This window comes from Balaenoptera borealis (assembly GCF_965194805.1).
Source record: "Balaenoptera borealis genome assembly, chromosome: 7".
In the NCBI taxonomy this organism is placed as follows: domain Eukaryota; kingdom Metazoa; phylum Chordata; class Mammalia; order Artiodactyla; family Balaenopteridae; genus Balaenoptera; species Balaenoptera borealis.
In genome coordinates, this window is record NC_138864.1 from 82,869,975 (window position 1) to 82,887,256 (window position 17,282).

The 17,282-nt window shown below is 42.9% G+C and overlaps 1 protein-coding gene and 1 long non-coding RNA gene across 2 annotated transcripts in view; one reads left to right on the plus strand and one right to left on the minus strand.

The window, feature by feature from the left end:
* Positions 1 to 17,282, plus strand: part of CHN2 (chimerin 2) — a 326,161-nt gene that overhangs the window by 279,273 nt on the left and 29,606 nt on the right. Inside the window, exon 7 of the mRNA XM_082397992.1 lies at positions 12,737 to 12,814. Coding sequence (XP_082254118.1) covers positions 12,737 to 12,814 — 78 coding nt within the window. The remainder of the gene's footprint in view (positions 1 to 12,736; positions 12,815 to 17,282) is intronic.
* LOC309631555 overlaps positions 4,037 to 17,282 on the minus strand; it is a 176,840-nt gene continuing 163,594 nt past the window's right edge. The window contains exon 3 of the long non-coding RNA XR_014246354.1: positions 4,037 to 7,918. This is a non-coding gene — a long non-coding RNA (uncharacterized lncRNA). The remainder of the gene's footprint in view (positions 7,919 to 17,282) is intronic.

Here is a 17,282-nt window from a genome sequence, read left to right on the forward strand (position 1 = left end):
TGTTCATAATTTGCCCCAACTGCACATGCACACAGTTATTTTTAGTCCCTTATAGTTTATTTGTATTTTGTTGCTCCAGGAGACATTTGTCCAGGTACAAGCACTGCAGCAAAGGGTCACAGGCCCCAGCCTGGCTCACTTCCTCTTTTTCTCTCTCACTCCACATCCAACCTGTCAGCTGATCCTCTGGGCTCCACCTTGAAATGATATCCAGAATCTGGCCCCTCCTCACCACCTCTGCTGCTCCCACCCCGGCCCAAGCCACTGTCTTCTCTTCCCCTGGATTTCCATAATAGCCTCTAACTGGCTGGCCTCCCTGCCTCCACCCTTGCCCTCCTACAGTCCTCAACACAGCAGTCAGAGCGATGCTTTTGAAAAGTAATTCAGATCATATCACACATCTGTTCAGAGCCCCGCAGTGTCTGCTCACGTCACTCAGAGTAAAAGCGAAGCCCTTCCTCTCTCCCGCCAGGCCCTTGGGAGCCTCACCTCTCCTCCTCGTCCACGCAGCTCTAGCCACTCTTGACCTTTGCTATTTCCTGAACGTGCCAACCTTGCTCCTGTCTCAGGACCTTTGCATTTGCCGTCCCCTCTGCTTGCAATGCTCGCCCTCCAGATATCAACACGGCTCACCCACCACCTCCTACCAGTCTTGGCCAAGGTGTCACCTTCTCAATGAGGCCTCTCCTGGCCATCCTGTTTTAAGTTGCATCCTCCCTCCCCATCACTCTCTATCCTGTATTTTTTTTTTTTTTGATTTTTAAAACTTTATTTCAACATAACTATACTTACAGAAAAACACTCATATCGGTAATTAGAACACAATTTAACTTATCCTACACAATTTGGACCAGAAAACTTGGTACATGGTTTGCTTTAAAAAAGAAAGAAAAAGCATTTGCAATCTGGTTTATTTTTCATCTATTACAAAAGTATATAAAAGATCCACCATCAAATGCTGCTAAAGCAAACAGCATGAACCTTGAGAAATTAAACTTTGGTTTGTCTCTGAAAAATAACACGTATTGCACTGTAAAAGTTTATAAAATTGGTGCAACAAAACATTGTTGTAATGTTTCAATGCCAGTTCACAAATTTCGATAACTAATGTCTATCCTGTATTCTTGTTTATTTTTCTTTGTAGCATTTATCACTTTCTAGAATACTATATAATGTATTTACTAGTTTTGTTTCTTGTCTGAGGGCAGAGATTTTTGTCAGTTGTCCGCTACTGTATCCCGTTGACCTAAAACAGTGCCTGACATATGATTGATACTTAGTAAATATTTGCTGAAAGAGGGAAGGAAGGGAGGGAGGGAAGGAAGGAAAGAAGGGAGGGAGGAAGGAAGTAAAAAACCTATATTTAAACATACTAAAGAATAATTTTATTGCATTAAAACATAGCTGAGGTCAAATTGGATGTGGTCATTTCAGACTGAACTGCCCCTCTGCAATACTCATGTGCACACACTAGGATGACAGTGTCTCTCCCCAGGGCTGGCCAGTGGCTGGTAGAAGTGCCTGCATCATCACACGTATTCTGACATTCCACCTGGGAACGGGCTACAGGGCCATATACTTGGCATAAGGCTGGTCTTCCCAACACACAAGTATGAGGTTCAATTGCAGAATTTGAAAATCCCAGTCACCACTCACACAGGAGGCCAGAAATCATCTTAGGTTCACATTTGGAATGCGCAGGCATCCGTATTTCAGAACTCCTGAGTTGGTAAATATCGCCAGGAACTATATTGGGCAGGATCAGCTGCACGGCTGTGAGTGGCCTCAAGGACTGTTTTGTTTGGGTGATTGTTCACTGTAAAAAACACAGTGGGGGATTTGAGGTGTTTTGTGTGTGAAATTTTGAAGAAAACATTTAATAGGTGTCTCTTGTCATTTGCAACGTGGGACAGTTTGCATGCAGAAAACAGCTGGTTAATTTGATTTTTCTCTTTCAGTAAAGGTACATCCTAATCCAGCTGCTGACCAAAGAACCTGGTGGAAAAGCAGCTTGAGGCTCTATGTGGCACATTATGCTCTACAAATTGCCAGACTGCAGTATGGCAAGAAAGTGTAATTCAGCAAACTTATAGCCTCTGGCAGAGATTTCTCAGGCTCAGTTGAGTGAGCGACAGTGGCAGGGAGGGGGTAAGAGAGAAATACATTTGGATTCTACTATACTGTTGGGGGCCATAAGCCAGAAATTGAGCATCTTTGACTTTTGTAATAAAACCCCTAAATCAATCGTTTGGGGTACCTACTTCTTTGGCCGGAGATGGGAAGGTGCAAAGGAAGGAAAATAGAAAGCAAAAGATATAAATACTGAATAAGAGAAGAGAGTCACGTCAGGCAAGAAGGAAAATAGCAGCTGGGAACTTTGTAATAGCTGCTTCTCCCTTAAAATTTGCATTGCCTGTTTGGGTCTTAGTTTTATAAAAGGTTACCTAAAGTGTCGTAAGGCAGTTTTAGCAATTTGATTCCACAAATGCTCCATTCTCTTGAAAATAACCTTACTGTCCTTTCTGAAACTCAGCATTTGAGAAATTTGACTACGATTTTTAAAGTTCTTGCGTAAGGACATGGGTTACTACATTGTGATGTAAACCTCTTTTTTTCCTCATTCAAAAATTGTGCACAGAAACAAAATACCAACAACTACATGTTGAAATGTGTGAAATGCTTAATGCAACCAAAAGTCTTTCTCTGTAACAGGGAGTAACTTTGTGTCTACATCGAAGCAGACTGTGAGAAACAGGAGCAATTAGCCAAAATTGTTGACATCAGCCTCAATAAAACAGGTGGAGAAATGAAGTGGGAAGGACAGCAATTTCAACATTTCACAATCAATCACCCCAAGAAGCATCAGATTATTTGAGTGCTTCCAAACAAGGTGGTTTGGTCCATTTTGGAGACCACACAGGCCTTCAGTTTGGGATGAACGCTGACTTTTGTGGATGAAGGGAAATGAGTTGTAAGAGAGGCGGCAGGACCAATCCTCCAGGCTTTTTGTGTCTCTTGTATTGAGAGTGGCCCTCTGTCCCTGGAGAACAATTAGAGCAGCAGCTGGGCGTGTTGTGCCATCAGAGTCAAAGGTCTCTCCTCCTTGGACCAGGACACAGCAGATTTGGAGGTCACTGGGAGTTTTAGGAGACAGCCAGTTCAGCCCTTGATACCTGATGCTTTGACAGACTCCAGTAAAGCCAGTATTATTCAGCTTTAACTGGCACGTTGGTGGGAAAGATGGCAGGGTCCCACCCTGGTCTCTCATTTCTTTTGCTGTCATGGGAATGAGTTTGCAGTTGAGTCATATCCCTCTGTTGTCTTTCTCCTCTTTCAGGACTGAAAACCACAAGCAAAGAATATAGCAAACACTAATGGGGCAGTTCTTAGACAAAGCAACAGAGATTCGGCAGTATTGGGGAAATGTTCAGAGTTCATAGGATCAAACAGGCTGGGCTTAGTAGTGTTGATAAAGGAAAACTACCGCTTTGATTATCATTCAGCAATTTGGGATTTGGGCTTTTTCACTTAGTATTTCTAGTTTTTTCACTTGCAAACAAGAACAGAGAACCAGATGTAGGATGCCACAGCAAAAACCACAGTGAAAATCTCCGTGCCCCTCTATCCACTGTCCTCTCATAAGCATTCTCTCCATCTCTCTCTCTCAATCAGACACACACACACATACACACACACACACACACACACGGGTGTGTATTTTAAATACTGAAATAATAAGTAGTAAGCATATATTTAATATACCAATATCCAGCAATTAAAAATATTTAAGTATGACCCAGAGAGAGTGAAAACAAAAGGAAAAAACAGATTTCTTACCAGCATTCTGGGCTGAATGAATGACTGCAGCATATTGCTGGGTGTCTCTGAATCTGGGCTGGATTTCACATTTTGTAGCTTTGGGGAAATAATGTGCAGTTCAGACTCATCACTCAACCCCAGAACGTCAGATAGATGTGTGGGAAATACACTGATGGTCTAAGCAAGAAAATAAAAACAACCTTTTAAAATTAGAAGTCATTTTGATGGAAGGCAAGAAAAATAGACTGCAAAAAAGTGGGTTTGTTTATTTTCATGAGACAAAACTTTCATGAGAGCTAACGTTGGCCTCATGCTAGTCACTGGAGGTATAGCTATTAGAAGAACCCCGGGGGGGGGCCCATTTTAAAAGTTTGTAATAAGTCCTCTAGGAAAAGAGAGGAGGAATGAGCCCCGTGTCAGCTCTGAGCGGTTTCCACTGCTGATCTGCTGCGACAGGAGGGCCAGGGATTTCCATGGGAAGAAAATCAGGAGAGGGGACTTCCCTGGTGGTCCAGTGGTTGGGACTTCACCTTCCAATGCAGGGGGTGCAGGTTCTATCCCTGGTCAGGGAGCTAAGATCCCCACACGCCAGCCACCAAAAACCAAAACATAAAACAGAAGCAATATTGTGGCAAATTCAATAAAGACTCTAAAAATGGTCCACATCAAAAAAACTTTAGAAAAAAAAAAAGGAAGAAAATCAGGAGACCTGATTCCATTCCCCAGGACACGCCCGTTAGGACCTCGGTTTCTTCATCTGTAAAAATGAGAATAATGATTCCTGCTGTACCTTCCTCATAGAATAGAGATGTTACCGAACCAAACTTGGGTCCACTCACCCACGCGCCGTAAAGCCAATCTACTGACACCAGGTTGTGGTGAAGGAAAGTGCAGCATTTATTGTAAGGCACCAGACAAGGAGTCCAGGGCAGCTAATGCTTGAGAGGCCCAAACTCCCCAATGGGTTTCAGAGAAGCATTTTTAAAGGCAAGGTGAGGGAGGGATGTTGCAGGGTATATGATCAGCTCGTGCACAATTCTCTGATTGATGGTGAGGTAACAGGGCAGTGTCACAGGTGTTAACATTATCAATCCTCACCCTCTAGCCCGACTGGGGGCTACATGCTCATGGTCATCATGTAGTTAACTTCTTTCATTTGGTAGGGGCTTTAGTATCTGTAAAGTGACTCAGGAATGTACATCAGATACTGTTATCTGTGTACTTCTGGGAGGAACTAAAGATTCTGCGACTGCCATATGGCTGATTTACTGTTTAAATTGTTTCCAGTTCTCCTAGCCCAACTGCTATTTTTGTCACTACATGTTCACATCCTTTCAATCATTAATTCTTGAGCCAGGCTTTTTTTGTGTGACTCAGGGGAAGCCTTGGAGACTACATCTTTTCTACAAACAAGAGGCAGGCAGAGGACATGGTGGGGGGGAGGGGCGGGGTCTGTCCTGGGAAGGCCCCTAGGGTTCTGCTTGGTTACAGAGATACCATATAATATAATATAGTCCACAAATATACAATGGTACTTTTAATATTTTTCTAGACCTGAACTTGGTTGTGACCCTTAGGGCCTCACCCTGGGGCAGAGTCCCCCTGTTTCCAGTACCCCTTCTTGTGATACCAAAAATCTGATAGCTTGGTCAAAAGAAAACCCCAAAGGACATGGCCACTGGATTTTATATCAGAGACTCAAAAGAGTAAATTGACTAGATGAATAGGTAGTGATGATGATAAACCTCTATAGTGGTACTTTGACTTCAAGATATCTTATAGCCATGGACATTCATTCAGCAAAATTTAGCAAGCACCTACTTTGTGCCACGTTTGAGGTATGACACTGGAGTTTTAACTGTGACCTGAGCACACACAGTATCTGATCTCATAAAGTTAGCAGTCTGGGGAGGGTCGTAGGTAATAATTTAAAAATCGTACTGCTAGGTCATGGTTATATATTCTTAAGGTGGCGGGAAGAAAGGGTGGAGGGTGAGGCTGGGAAGGTGGCAGGGGCTGGACCACGCAGGCCCCTATAGGCCATGGTGTGGATTTTTGCCTTTAAGTGTCTGTGGAGTTCTAAGTGGCATGATGGGAGGTGAGGGAGGGGTGGGCGTGAATAGAAGCATTTTCACATTCTGTGTTTGAAAAGGTGTTGATTCCTATGGTGGGGTGGTTTTCAATAGCATTTACTCCATTCATACTTCCCTCTTCTCTGATAATCCCCCTGAATTGAAGCGCTTGAGATTAGTGCAGTGGTTTTCAATGTTAGGAGCACATTTGAATCCCCTGGGGGATTTTTTTTTTTTTTAAAGCCCAGGCCCATCCCCAGAAATTTGGATTTCATTGGTCTTAGGTGGAGCTTGAACTGGCTTTTGTTTGTTTGGTCATTTGTGTTCCCCAGGTGATTCTAATGATCAGGTAAGGCTGAGACCCACAGGTACAGAGGAAAGCACAAAACGGGTCCTCAAAGTGTGGTCCCTGGAGCAGCAATGTCAGCGTCACCCGGGAACTTTTCTCAGTCAGATTCTTAGCCCTGATCTCACACTGACTGAGCCGGAAACCCTGGAGCTGGGGCCCAGCAGTCTGTGTTTGAACCAGACCTCCGGGGGTCCTGAGATCCACCTGAGTGTGAGAAGCACTCGCTGTCGAAGGTTGCAGGCAAGAGAACCTGGAGTCTGGACCTGGTTCTAGATCTAGTTGTAGAATAGCTCTGTGATGAGGGGAGGGAGGTGCAAATCATTGAACTTCTCTGACCCTCAGTCCCTTCAGCTGTGAAAAGAGCAGGTGGGATTAGGTGAGCTCAAAGGTTACCTATGATGTTAGTCTATCATCTGTGCACACGAAAGCTAACAAAGTCTTTATAATATACTTTTTAAAAATCTGTATTTTTATATAATAGAACCAGAACATAATCACTGTAGGAGGCTCAAAATATACATGAAACAATAAAGAAGAAAATAAATGTCAATTAAAATTTCTCCACCTAGAGAGAACTGTTGCCCCCTCCCAATTGTTTGGTGTGTTGGAGATATTTTGGTGTTTTTTCTTCTGATATTTTCTGCATGCATCTACTTACAAACCTGAAATCATGGTTCAAGAGCCTGCTTCTCACCTAACATTATATCAGGGGCGTATCCTTTCATCACTAAAAGTGATTTTAATCATCTTTGTTAGTGTCTACCTAACGTATAAACATTACATGTTTATACCATAATGTATTTAACCTTTCCCCTGTCTTGGATGTTTAGGCCTTTTCTCATTTCTTGTTATTATTATGATGAATATCTATCTATCTATCTACGTATTAATTCTTTGTCTGAAGACCTTCTTAAGAGAATCCTAGAAACAGAATCATTCAATCAATGCACATGAGGCATTTGATACATTGCCAACCTTTTTCCCCAGCAATGGGCCACTTCTTAAAAACACCATCAGTCTGTTAGCGAGCTGTCCTCATGACACCCTCACCAGCATCAGTAATATTGATTTTCATTTCATATACTGCCACAAGGCAGCAGATGCCTACATCTACAGGGTAGTATTGGTAGCAGGGGTATATAGCTCAGGCTTTCAACACCCAAGGGGGGGACTCAGGCTCAAGAGATGGAAGTGAGAGGGGCCCCAGGATGACTAGGACCAGGATTGGAATAGTGGGGAGAGACTGTCTTGGGATTGATGATGACACTTTCAAAAAGCCCTCTTTAAAATGTACCACAGGAATTTACTTGAAGTCTATGGAAGAATTGCAGATGAATGGTAAATCACCTTTTCTAGAAATTGGTACTAAAAAGGCAGACTGTTGTGGTCCCCAGAGGCCAAGACGTGGGTCTGCCTGCAGCCAGGTGGAGAAGGGGCCTTTGATTAGACGAGCTTCTGAGGTCCCGTATGGATTTAAGATGCTAGGTTACTAAAGTCAGAGAAGAGAGAAGGGTTTCCTTTCTTGCACCATCCTGGGCACTTTATACGTACACATGCACCCCAACAGGCTTCGTTTCCCCATGTTTTCCTGCCCAGTGACCCATTCGTGCTTCCTTGTCTTCATCTGACAAACTTCCACTGCCTTCTCATTACCTGATTCTTTCTTGGATCCAGGATCCTAATCATAGAGACAAAGAAGAGTGAGATGCCATGCATAGAAAATAGAATCCAACCCTTATTTATAAAAAAGGAAAAGGGAAGTGGTAAGCTTATGTCACCATTTATTTATAGCCCCACCTACTTCCAGAAGTATCTTAAGTCATGGCTGCTTTGGCAGAGGACTCAAGGAGAAAAAAAGTCTCCTCTTTAAAACCCAGACCAGGGAACACCAGCCCTGTGAGTTGTTAACAGGTTAACAATGGGGAAGAGAGTAATTCTGGCATTTAATTCCTGAATATTTTAAAATGTGAACTTTATTTGGATGAGAGGTAGTTTAGAGGGTGGTTAAAAGCATAGATTTACTGTTATACCCAAAAGAACTGACACAGGTGTTCAAACAAAAACTTGTTCAAGAATATTCTTAGCAGCACTATTCACAATAGCCAAAAGGTGAAAACAACCCAAATGTACATCAGCTGGAGAATGTATAAACAAAATGTGGCACATCCATACAATGGATTATTATTCAGCAATAAAAAGTAATAAAGTACTGATAGATGCTACAGCATGGATGAATCTCGAAAACAAGCTAACTGAAAGAAACTAGGCACAAGAGACCATAGATTGCATGATTGCATTTACATGAAATATTCAGAATAGGCAAATCCACAGAGAAAGCAGATTAGCCATTGCCAGAGTCTGGAGGGAGAGGGGAATGGTGAGTGACTGCTTAATTGGGTAAAAGGTTTCATTTTGGGTGATGGAAATGTTCTGGAACTAGATAGTGGGAATGATTGCAGAATTTTGTGAACGTATGTAATGCCACTGAATTGCTGAATTATACACTTTTAAATTGTTAAAATGGTAAATTTTATGTTATGCATATTTTATCACACACACAAAAAATAAACTTATTCTTGGGGGGTGGGGGGGAAAGCATAGACCTAGTTAGTTGTGCCCAGGTTCTAATCTCAGCTCTACCATTTACCAGCTGTGTGACCTTGGGCAAATCACTTAAACCCTCAGTTCCCATTTCCTCTCAAAGTGGGGGTAACTGTAACAGTACCTACCTCAGAGGGTTATAAATCTTAAATAAGCCAACATATGCACTTAAGCATATAAGGAATATAAGCATTTGCTTAGCATAATACCTGGCACAGAGGAAGCATGCTGTAAATATTTGTGTTATTAATCTAACCCCGGTATTCTCAACTGGGGGCAGTTTTGCCTCAGGAGAAATTTGGCAGTGTCTGGAGAGATTTGTGATGTCACAATTGGGGGATGCGACCGGCATCTAGTGGGTGGAGGTCAGCGATGCCGCTTCCTATCTTACAATGCACAGGACACCTCCTCCACAGCTAAGAATTATCCAGCCCCAAAAGTCAGCAGTTCCAAGGTGGACAATCCCTGATTTAAACGGAGCATGTAGGGACATGTGCTTCATCTAATGAATATATGAATAAAAATACGTCAGATAGAAATTTTTGTTCGAAAAAGACTGCCAGCCTGTCTCTGTGTATAGAGAACGTGTGTTAGACTTTGTGAGGATGTAAAAGAAACCCAGCCTCAGTCCTGGAGGAGTTTGGATAAGAAGAGCTCTGTGTGTGGAGGGCTGTTTAAGAGGGAAGTTTTTACCAAGAGACTTTTGTCATCATTTTTCCTTTAATAAGAGGTGATCTGGGGTCATCCACACTTCTCACAATAATGCTTGCTCAGATGCTAGCACTTAACAGTTCCCTATAAAGACGCATCTTAAGTGAGGGAACAGTGTCTGTTCACATATCTGAATGTGTCTTGTGTTTGAGTAAATTCTATTGAACAAATATCTGAAAAAGAAATCACTGTCAGAAATAAAAATTACTTGTTATAAGTAAAGGCACAGACACAAGAAGAATATTAAATCTTCTTGTATTCAACCACGCACACACCAAAAGGTAAAGGAGACCCCTTTTGCCCACTTTCCATTTAAAGAGTTATTTTATCAGATTCCAAAACCATATATCCATATACTTAGTCTAGTTTGGATCACAGAATATCTTCTCACACAGAATGACTCGCCATCAGAAGGTCTGTCCTGATTTGCTAGCAGTGAAGTTTGGGAAAGGGACCCTTATTCCTCCTCTCTGTCCTTTTGCCTTTAGGCTAAGTATTGGAAGACTGTTAAAGGCATGCCAAACCTTCAGTCAGTCCCTGTGCGTGGCAGATGTCCTTTAGGATTGGGCGATGGGAAGGAGGGCTAAGGAGTGTGGTGGAGACCATGAGGAGGGCAGACCCCTGGAGGTTCACACCCTTGGAAGCTAAAGCATGGGAATGCATGGGGCAAGAGACCCCACTCCATGCACCACCTTTGCACACCTTCCTCTATAACTCTGGTTTCCTGTATGTATAAGTGCTTTTGACAGCTTATTTAGTGCTACTATGGCAGGGAATCTTACTAGACCCTCTTGTAGGAGGAAGCAAAGGTAAACCAGACATAGAACATGTCACACGGAGTTCTCAATATGGCAGACCATAAGACCTGTTATAAATCACTCTAATAAAGTGATTAAGTGCAATAAGAAAAATGTGGGGAAAACACTATGGGATTCCAGAGGAAAGTGTTTGCCTCCAGTGGGGAGTTTGGAGAAGTCTTTTTGGAGAGGGTGGCATCTGAGTTCGAATGTGAACATTGGTGGATATGTAGATGTGGAAATGATGCTGGAAAATGCTAAAGGACAGAGCAAACTACCAAGGTGGGAAGTTGACTATGTCGGAGAAGAGGATTTGTAGCATTTGTGGCAGGGAGTATAGGGAAATAAATAAGCTGGATAGATTGAGATGAGCTCATGAAAAACCCACAATGCTAGGACGCAGTCAAGCCATGGGGAATCAGTGACATTTTCTGAGCAGAGGTGGAGTGGTGACTGGACTAAGGCAGCTGTTGTGCAGCTGTGTATAAGGTGGACTGGAGAGATATCAAGGGTCTGAGTTATTGTGAGGCAAGAATAGTAAGGAGAGGCCAGACTTGACCGATATTTCAGATAAAGAATTTGGCAAGACAAAGTAAAGGAGGCAGCCCTGCACTGCTTACCTAGGTGCTTGGACATGGGGTTCAGAAGCGCGGGTGCTGGATGCAGATGTTTTGGGCTGTAGTCCTGGCTCTGCTGCTTGAACCAACTGCATGTCCCTGAGATACCTCTTGATGTCATAATCTCTTCATCCACAGAATGGGAATAAAAGTCTTGTTTTACATACACATGAGAAGATTAAATGAGTAAGTGCACTTAACACATTCTAAATCTCGTCTGGCATAACATAAGTTAATGTGCTCAAAAGCCCAATGTAAAAGTTGGCTGTTATTATTATTGAAAGTAAAAAGAGGATGAAATGAGAGGATGGACTTCTGAACCAAGTTGGAATGACAGTAATTGCCAGGAATAAAGAATTACACAAGGAAAAGATTGATCTTTTATTACTCTCCCCAAGGCTGCTTGGAGGGGCTGGAACATGGGGCCACATAGAGGATGGGGTGAGATTCATGGACAGTCCCATCTACATCACGGTCCAACCATCTATGTTCTTGTTTTCTAGTTCCAAAAGCATTGATCATACTGTCTGGAATTAGCTGCATTAAACTTTGCCAACAGATTAGGAGTACTCCTAAGACATAATGATTTCTTCACTTCTGTCAATGCAGAGACCTAGGACCAGAAAACCAGGGTCCCAAGGGAGACCATCAAACAGATGATGCTTTTAAGAGCAAGGAGGGCATTAGCTTGGATACTGACAGAATTAACACGGAAAAATTTTTTTTAAAGAGTAAAACTATGATGTTTTGGTTTTAGTTAAGGAATCTTGTCTTGTCTTTGTATGGAGGGAGCTGTTTGTGGCTGGGTCGGGGGAAGATGGGGGTATCCAAAATAAGAGGCAGGATGGGAGCAAGACATCCTGCCTCTTATTTTGAAACTTTGACTGCAGAAACCAGAGCTGAAATGCTATACCATTCTCTTATGCCTCATTCAGTGGTCAGACTGTTCTAATTTAATGCATGCATAAGAATAAAAATTAAGCTTTCCAGTGCTGGGGCAGATTTTTTTTTTTTAAAAAAGAGACGCAGGCTTTATCCCCTATAAGATTAAACATTAGGGTTTAAAGGTTTAATCTGCTGGAATTCAGCCCAGGATGGGGTTCAGAGCCCCAGAATAATTGGATACAGCCTCAGGCTTTGAACATCAGAGCTGGTTGGGGGTTGTGTGTGTGTGTGTGTGTGTGTGTGTGTGTGTGCGCGTGTGTGTGAAATATGCTAGGGAGCGTTTGAGGTCTCTCCTTGGCAATGAGCTGTGGCAGGAGGAATAAAGCTGCCTGCCCCTGCCTCCTGCATTGGTTCCTCAGCGGCTAACTGGATACAGCTTCTGGGGGGTGCCGTGTTCATGAATGTGTGCTATTGTTCCAGGCACACGTCGGCCTTAAGAAATAGCACAAAACAAAACAGGCCCGTCCTTATTCAGATGCAGAGCCCCCTCCATCACTCAAACCAGCCCTTCCAGGTCACATGCCCGAGGCCTCTGCAGACAGGACGCAGCTGCCTCTAATCTGCTGCCTAACATTAGCCGCGGTTCAAAAAACCTGACAGCGCTGAGCTTCCCAAGGCTCCGCAGAGGAAACTAGAAAGATCTGGGGTCCGGGCACTATGTTCTCCGAGGAGCTGTGGCTGGAAAATGACAAAAAGTGTGCTGTGGTTCGGAAGCCTAAGCAAGGCAGGAAACGCCAGGAGCTGCTGGCCGTGGCCTTGGGGGTGAAGGTGGGAGTCAAAGGCAGCTTTCTTTGGCCCCCTCTCAAACTCTTTGCCTGTCCACAGATCTCCTCCTTGGTCCGAAGGGCCGCCCTCTCACACAACGACAACCACTTCAACTATGAGAAGACACACAACTTTAAGGTAAGGGAGCCTCTGCTTTCTTTCTTCTGTGATAAAAGGGCAGGTGGAGAGCTCCAGTTTATGCTTTCCATCTGGTCTTTGATGGTAAAGTAACGAGACAGCAAACTCCTCTGCTTTCCACATTTAGTTACTTGCTTTGAATCAAATCAGACGGGAGATTTCAGAAAGCAGTTTGCTTGATGCTGATGCTTAGAAACACCTATATGTATGTATGTTAACTTAGTTCTGGAGAACTGGGCCCATTTCCTCTTCACATTCCCACGTCCAATGAAAGAAAAACAGAGCATGCCCAGTCTTTGGCATTTAGGGCTCATCTGGTGAATATCAAGCAGTACTTTTCCACTCGGAGTAGCAGTAAAGAATATAGTTATCTCTGAGCAAGTGAAAACAGTTGCCCGTTTCACATTTTGTGTTTTGTCTTTTGTTTTCTGGGACGCTAACTCTTTTGGTTTATGTGTAGACAGCTGTGAAAGCAAATGACGACAGGAGATACCATCCAGTAGCTTTTGTCTGTGCTCTGGGTGCAGGGGGCACCCTGGCAGCCCCACCAAGCTCCTTCGGGTCACAGCCTTGGTCCTGCTCACCAGACCAAACAAAAAGATACGGAGAGCTGGTGGCGGTTTAAGTGGATTTTCCCATGTGAATTTATAAACTGGAAATACTGCTATCTTCATTTCAGACTAGCAGTTGTAGAAACGGCCTGCCATCAGAAAATTATGCGTGTTTCCTTTGCCCTGATGTGTTTTCCGAGAAGCGCTGGGAGGAGGTTCTGATGCCAAATGGCCTGGCTTGAGACGCCATTGAGTGCAGGAGAGACAGGACAGCGTTAGAGGTTTTACCCCAGCAAATGGGCTGACGATGTGGAAGTTGGAGAGAGTGGAGATGAGGGATCCAGGAAGAAAAGAAGAGACAGGGGCAGCTAAATGTAAATTGTATTCTCTTTTAAAAACTCGTTTCCCTTAGGGCCAGTAGCCCGAGTAACAACTGGAACTAGATAACCCTTTGTCAGAAGTGACCAGGGAGACCTAGTTTATTCTGTTGCTTTCCTATCCTTCCTACGGACAGATGTGTGTCTATTAAATATATATTTGTGTTAGTTTGGTCTGTTTGCCCTGCTTCTGTTTTTAGAAAGCAAGCAGCTCAGGCATTTGCATGCTATAATTGACCTGAGGCATGGAATTTATTCAGCTCTCCATATTTAGCATGAGGGTGAAGAATTGCATTAGATAGGTCCTCATCCATGCCAAGGCTTTTGCTATTTCTCTCATCACTGAATAGTGACAGGTCTAATTTGGGGCATCACTGAGTAGAGACGGATCTAATTTATGTTTTTTCTCTTTCCTCTTTTCTATCTTTACCCTAATTTTTTTTTTTTTTTTTGCCTTACGAAAGTATTTTTCTGACTTCTGGCAGAAATCCCTGATTTTTTGCATCCTATAGATGCACTACCATGAATGGGAGGATGGATCTTGGACTTGCAAATTTTTTTTCCTTCCTCTTGAAAATTCTGATTCTTTTGGCTTTAAGATACAATTGGAATTTTGCCCTACGCAGTTATGTGTTTACATGGGCTAGCTTCTCTCTGTAGATACTCTGTCTGAGTTTGTGTGAAAAATACCCAAGTGTATTTAGTTGATTGATAGTTGCAAAACTAATTTCAGTCTTTTTAAATCTTAGATCTCTGCATGGGACATAAAGACATTTAAAACAAAAAGTTAGTTGAATCTTATTTTCTTAAATAGTTCTGTTGCTAACATGAACTATATTAATTATTTATCACTGAAAAACACCAACAGCTTTTTAAACGTTTGCTTTAAAAGTCAGTATCTATTAGCTATATCTATTAACAATATCTCTTCTAACTTACTGCTATTAAAAGAAGAAAAGGCAGAGAACAGACAGGTTGTTAGAGGGGAATACACAAGCCAGACAGGAGCATTTCTCTTCCGTGTTTTAAATAGACATCTTTGAGACATAACAGACCCTTGAGTCGCTGTGTCAGTTGATTGTGGCTTTCAATGGTACTGCTCGTGCCACTGTCCTCAAGAATGAGTGGCTGAGGCAGGAGGAGGGATGGCTCTTTCTGTCACTCCTTTCCCCATCCCCGCCTCATTCAGCCCTCTCCTCACCCGCCAACCAACTTTAAGTGGGAACTCTGCATGGTCTTTAGAAGAACATTCTAAAAGCAGGTCCCTGCTATAAATAGAGCAGTGGGGTTTTAGTAACATGCCACTGACCTAACAGAAGAAAGAAAGCTCTTATCAAAGGCCCCTGCCATCTGCTTGGAATCTGTTTTATATCTTAAATTTGCAGTAAGTTTTTATTTATATTAACTTCTAGTAGGCTTTGTTCTGAAACTTTCTTGATTTGTAATTTGGGTTATTATTGGAGGGTATTATGTGTCTGGCAAAGAGAAAGTGTTTAAAAAGAACAAGTAATCACATTTTCATGCTTATCAACAAATAAGCCTTGCGAGGCCCTGTCTGCACTCTCGCCTAGAGGCCTCCTACCAGAGAGTCAGATCTGCCAGCAGATCTTGATGCCTCACTTCAGAACAGGATTTTCTGCCCCAGTCAGGACTATTCCCTGGGTAAAAAGCCCTCTCCTCATCACTCTCCCCAGGAGCTTCATCACAAGCAATGAATAGATAACCTATAATGAAAAGGATCTGAAAAAGAATACATACATACATATATATATATATATATATATGTATATATATATATATGTATATGTATATATATATATATGTATATATATATATATATATATAAAACCGAATCACTTTGCTGTACACCTGAAACTAACACATCTTTGTAAATCAGCTATACTTCAAATTTAAAAAAAAAAGTACAATAATTACAATTTTAAAAAAGAGCAATGAATGGAAACTCCTGACACGGTACAGGTTGGAGCCCCTCCCGCTGCGCTCTTTGAGGAGGCTCCCTGTCACTGCTCCTGAGGGCACATCTACTGCCCTTGCTTCCCAAACAAGGCGTGTCTAGGAAAAGCCGAAATTCAGCTCTGGAAACAAAAGGTTTCGGCAGCAATTTAAAGTTGCGCCTCATTTCATGCAGTAATTAGATACTTCTCAACACTGTATACGAATGCGAGTGTTGCTGATTTAAATCCTAAATTCTCGGGTTACTTGTACATACTAGGAACTAAGAGTAGTTGCTGAAGGAATGATGACATTAGAAGACTCCTCTCTAAAATGAAAACTGTTTGATATATAGAAAAGCCGTTCTGTTATTTAACGTGTCTTATGTCCGCATCTCTGTTTGTCCATGGGACTGAAAGAGGCACTCTCCCGTAGGTAGACTAGCTCTCTTTTAGAGGATCTGCCCTAAGAACACCTTATGGCTGAGCTCTGAAACCCTCGAGAACCCTGCAGCGCCATCAGTCTGGATGACTGGCCTTCCTTCCCCACTTAGCACAGTGAGGAGGTAGCTGTGGCCAGCTTGGTACTCCTGCCCACAAAGTGCTCTTTGGCAAGGAGCTTACTTCTCTGAGCATCAGTTTCCTCATCTGTAAAATGGGAGTGCTGTAAGGTTTAAAGAATACATGTAAATCACTCAAGGTCACTGGCACCCAGTAAGTTTGGCTACTATTATTACTTTATTGTTCATCTTTTCGTGTCTCTCATTTTTCTTGAGTTTTGATGTTTAGCTTTCTCTGTCTCTGTATTTCTTATTTTCTACCTTCACTTCTTCCTGTCCTTCTTTTTTCTATCATCCCTTTCTTCTTCTCAACATAATGTAGTTAAAAAATGAAAGAGCATTCCAGGCAGTGCAAAGGACATGAGTCAGAACTTGGAATTAGAAATGAGCCAAGGGTGAACAGGGTACAGGGAAGATACCATCCAGGAGAGAGAGTTGCTCACTGCACATCTGGAGAGTCGGCTGGGGCGGGTCGGGTGGTCACAGCCTGCTGACCCATTGGCACTTTGTGCGCTTAGCCCACTCACGCTCTCAGCCTTCCCAATCTGCATGTGTGTGTACATCACTCGCTCCTTCTCCTGAATTCTCTCCCTCCACCCAGGTACTTCAGGGGCACTCTTCTCTCCCTATATGCAATATGCATGGAGAGCAAAGGTCCAGAAAGTTCTAAACGTTAGAGAGCAGACCACCCGATCCTGACCTCACCTGTGTTCCCATTCCACCAATCCCTCCCCCAGGCCTCCCCTGTCCATCTTCCCTTCAATCGTCTTCTATCCCCATCCATCCCTTTCCCAACCCTCTGCCAACTTTACTTTCATCCATAGCATTGATCACCAGCTGACATTGTACACATGTATTTATGTGTTTGCCTTCCCCTTATCAGAAAGAAAGACCCCCCTGGGTGGGGGAAAAGGGGTGGAGATAGAGACTTTCGTCTGTTTTACTTTCTGCAGAAATCCCAGTGTCTCAATCAGGGCCTGGCCCAGAGCCGACTGTCAGTGAATATGTTGACAGGATGTGTAGCAGGT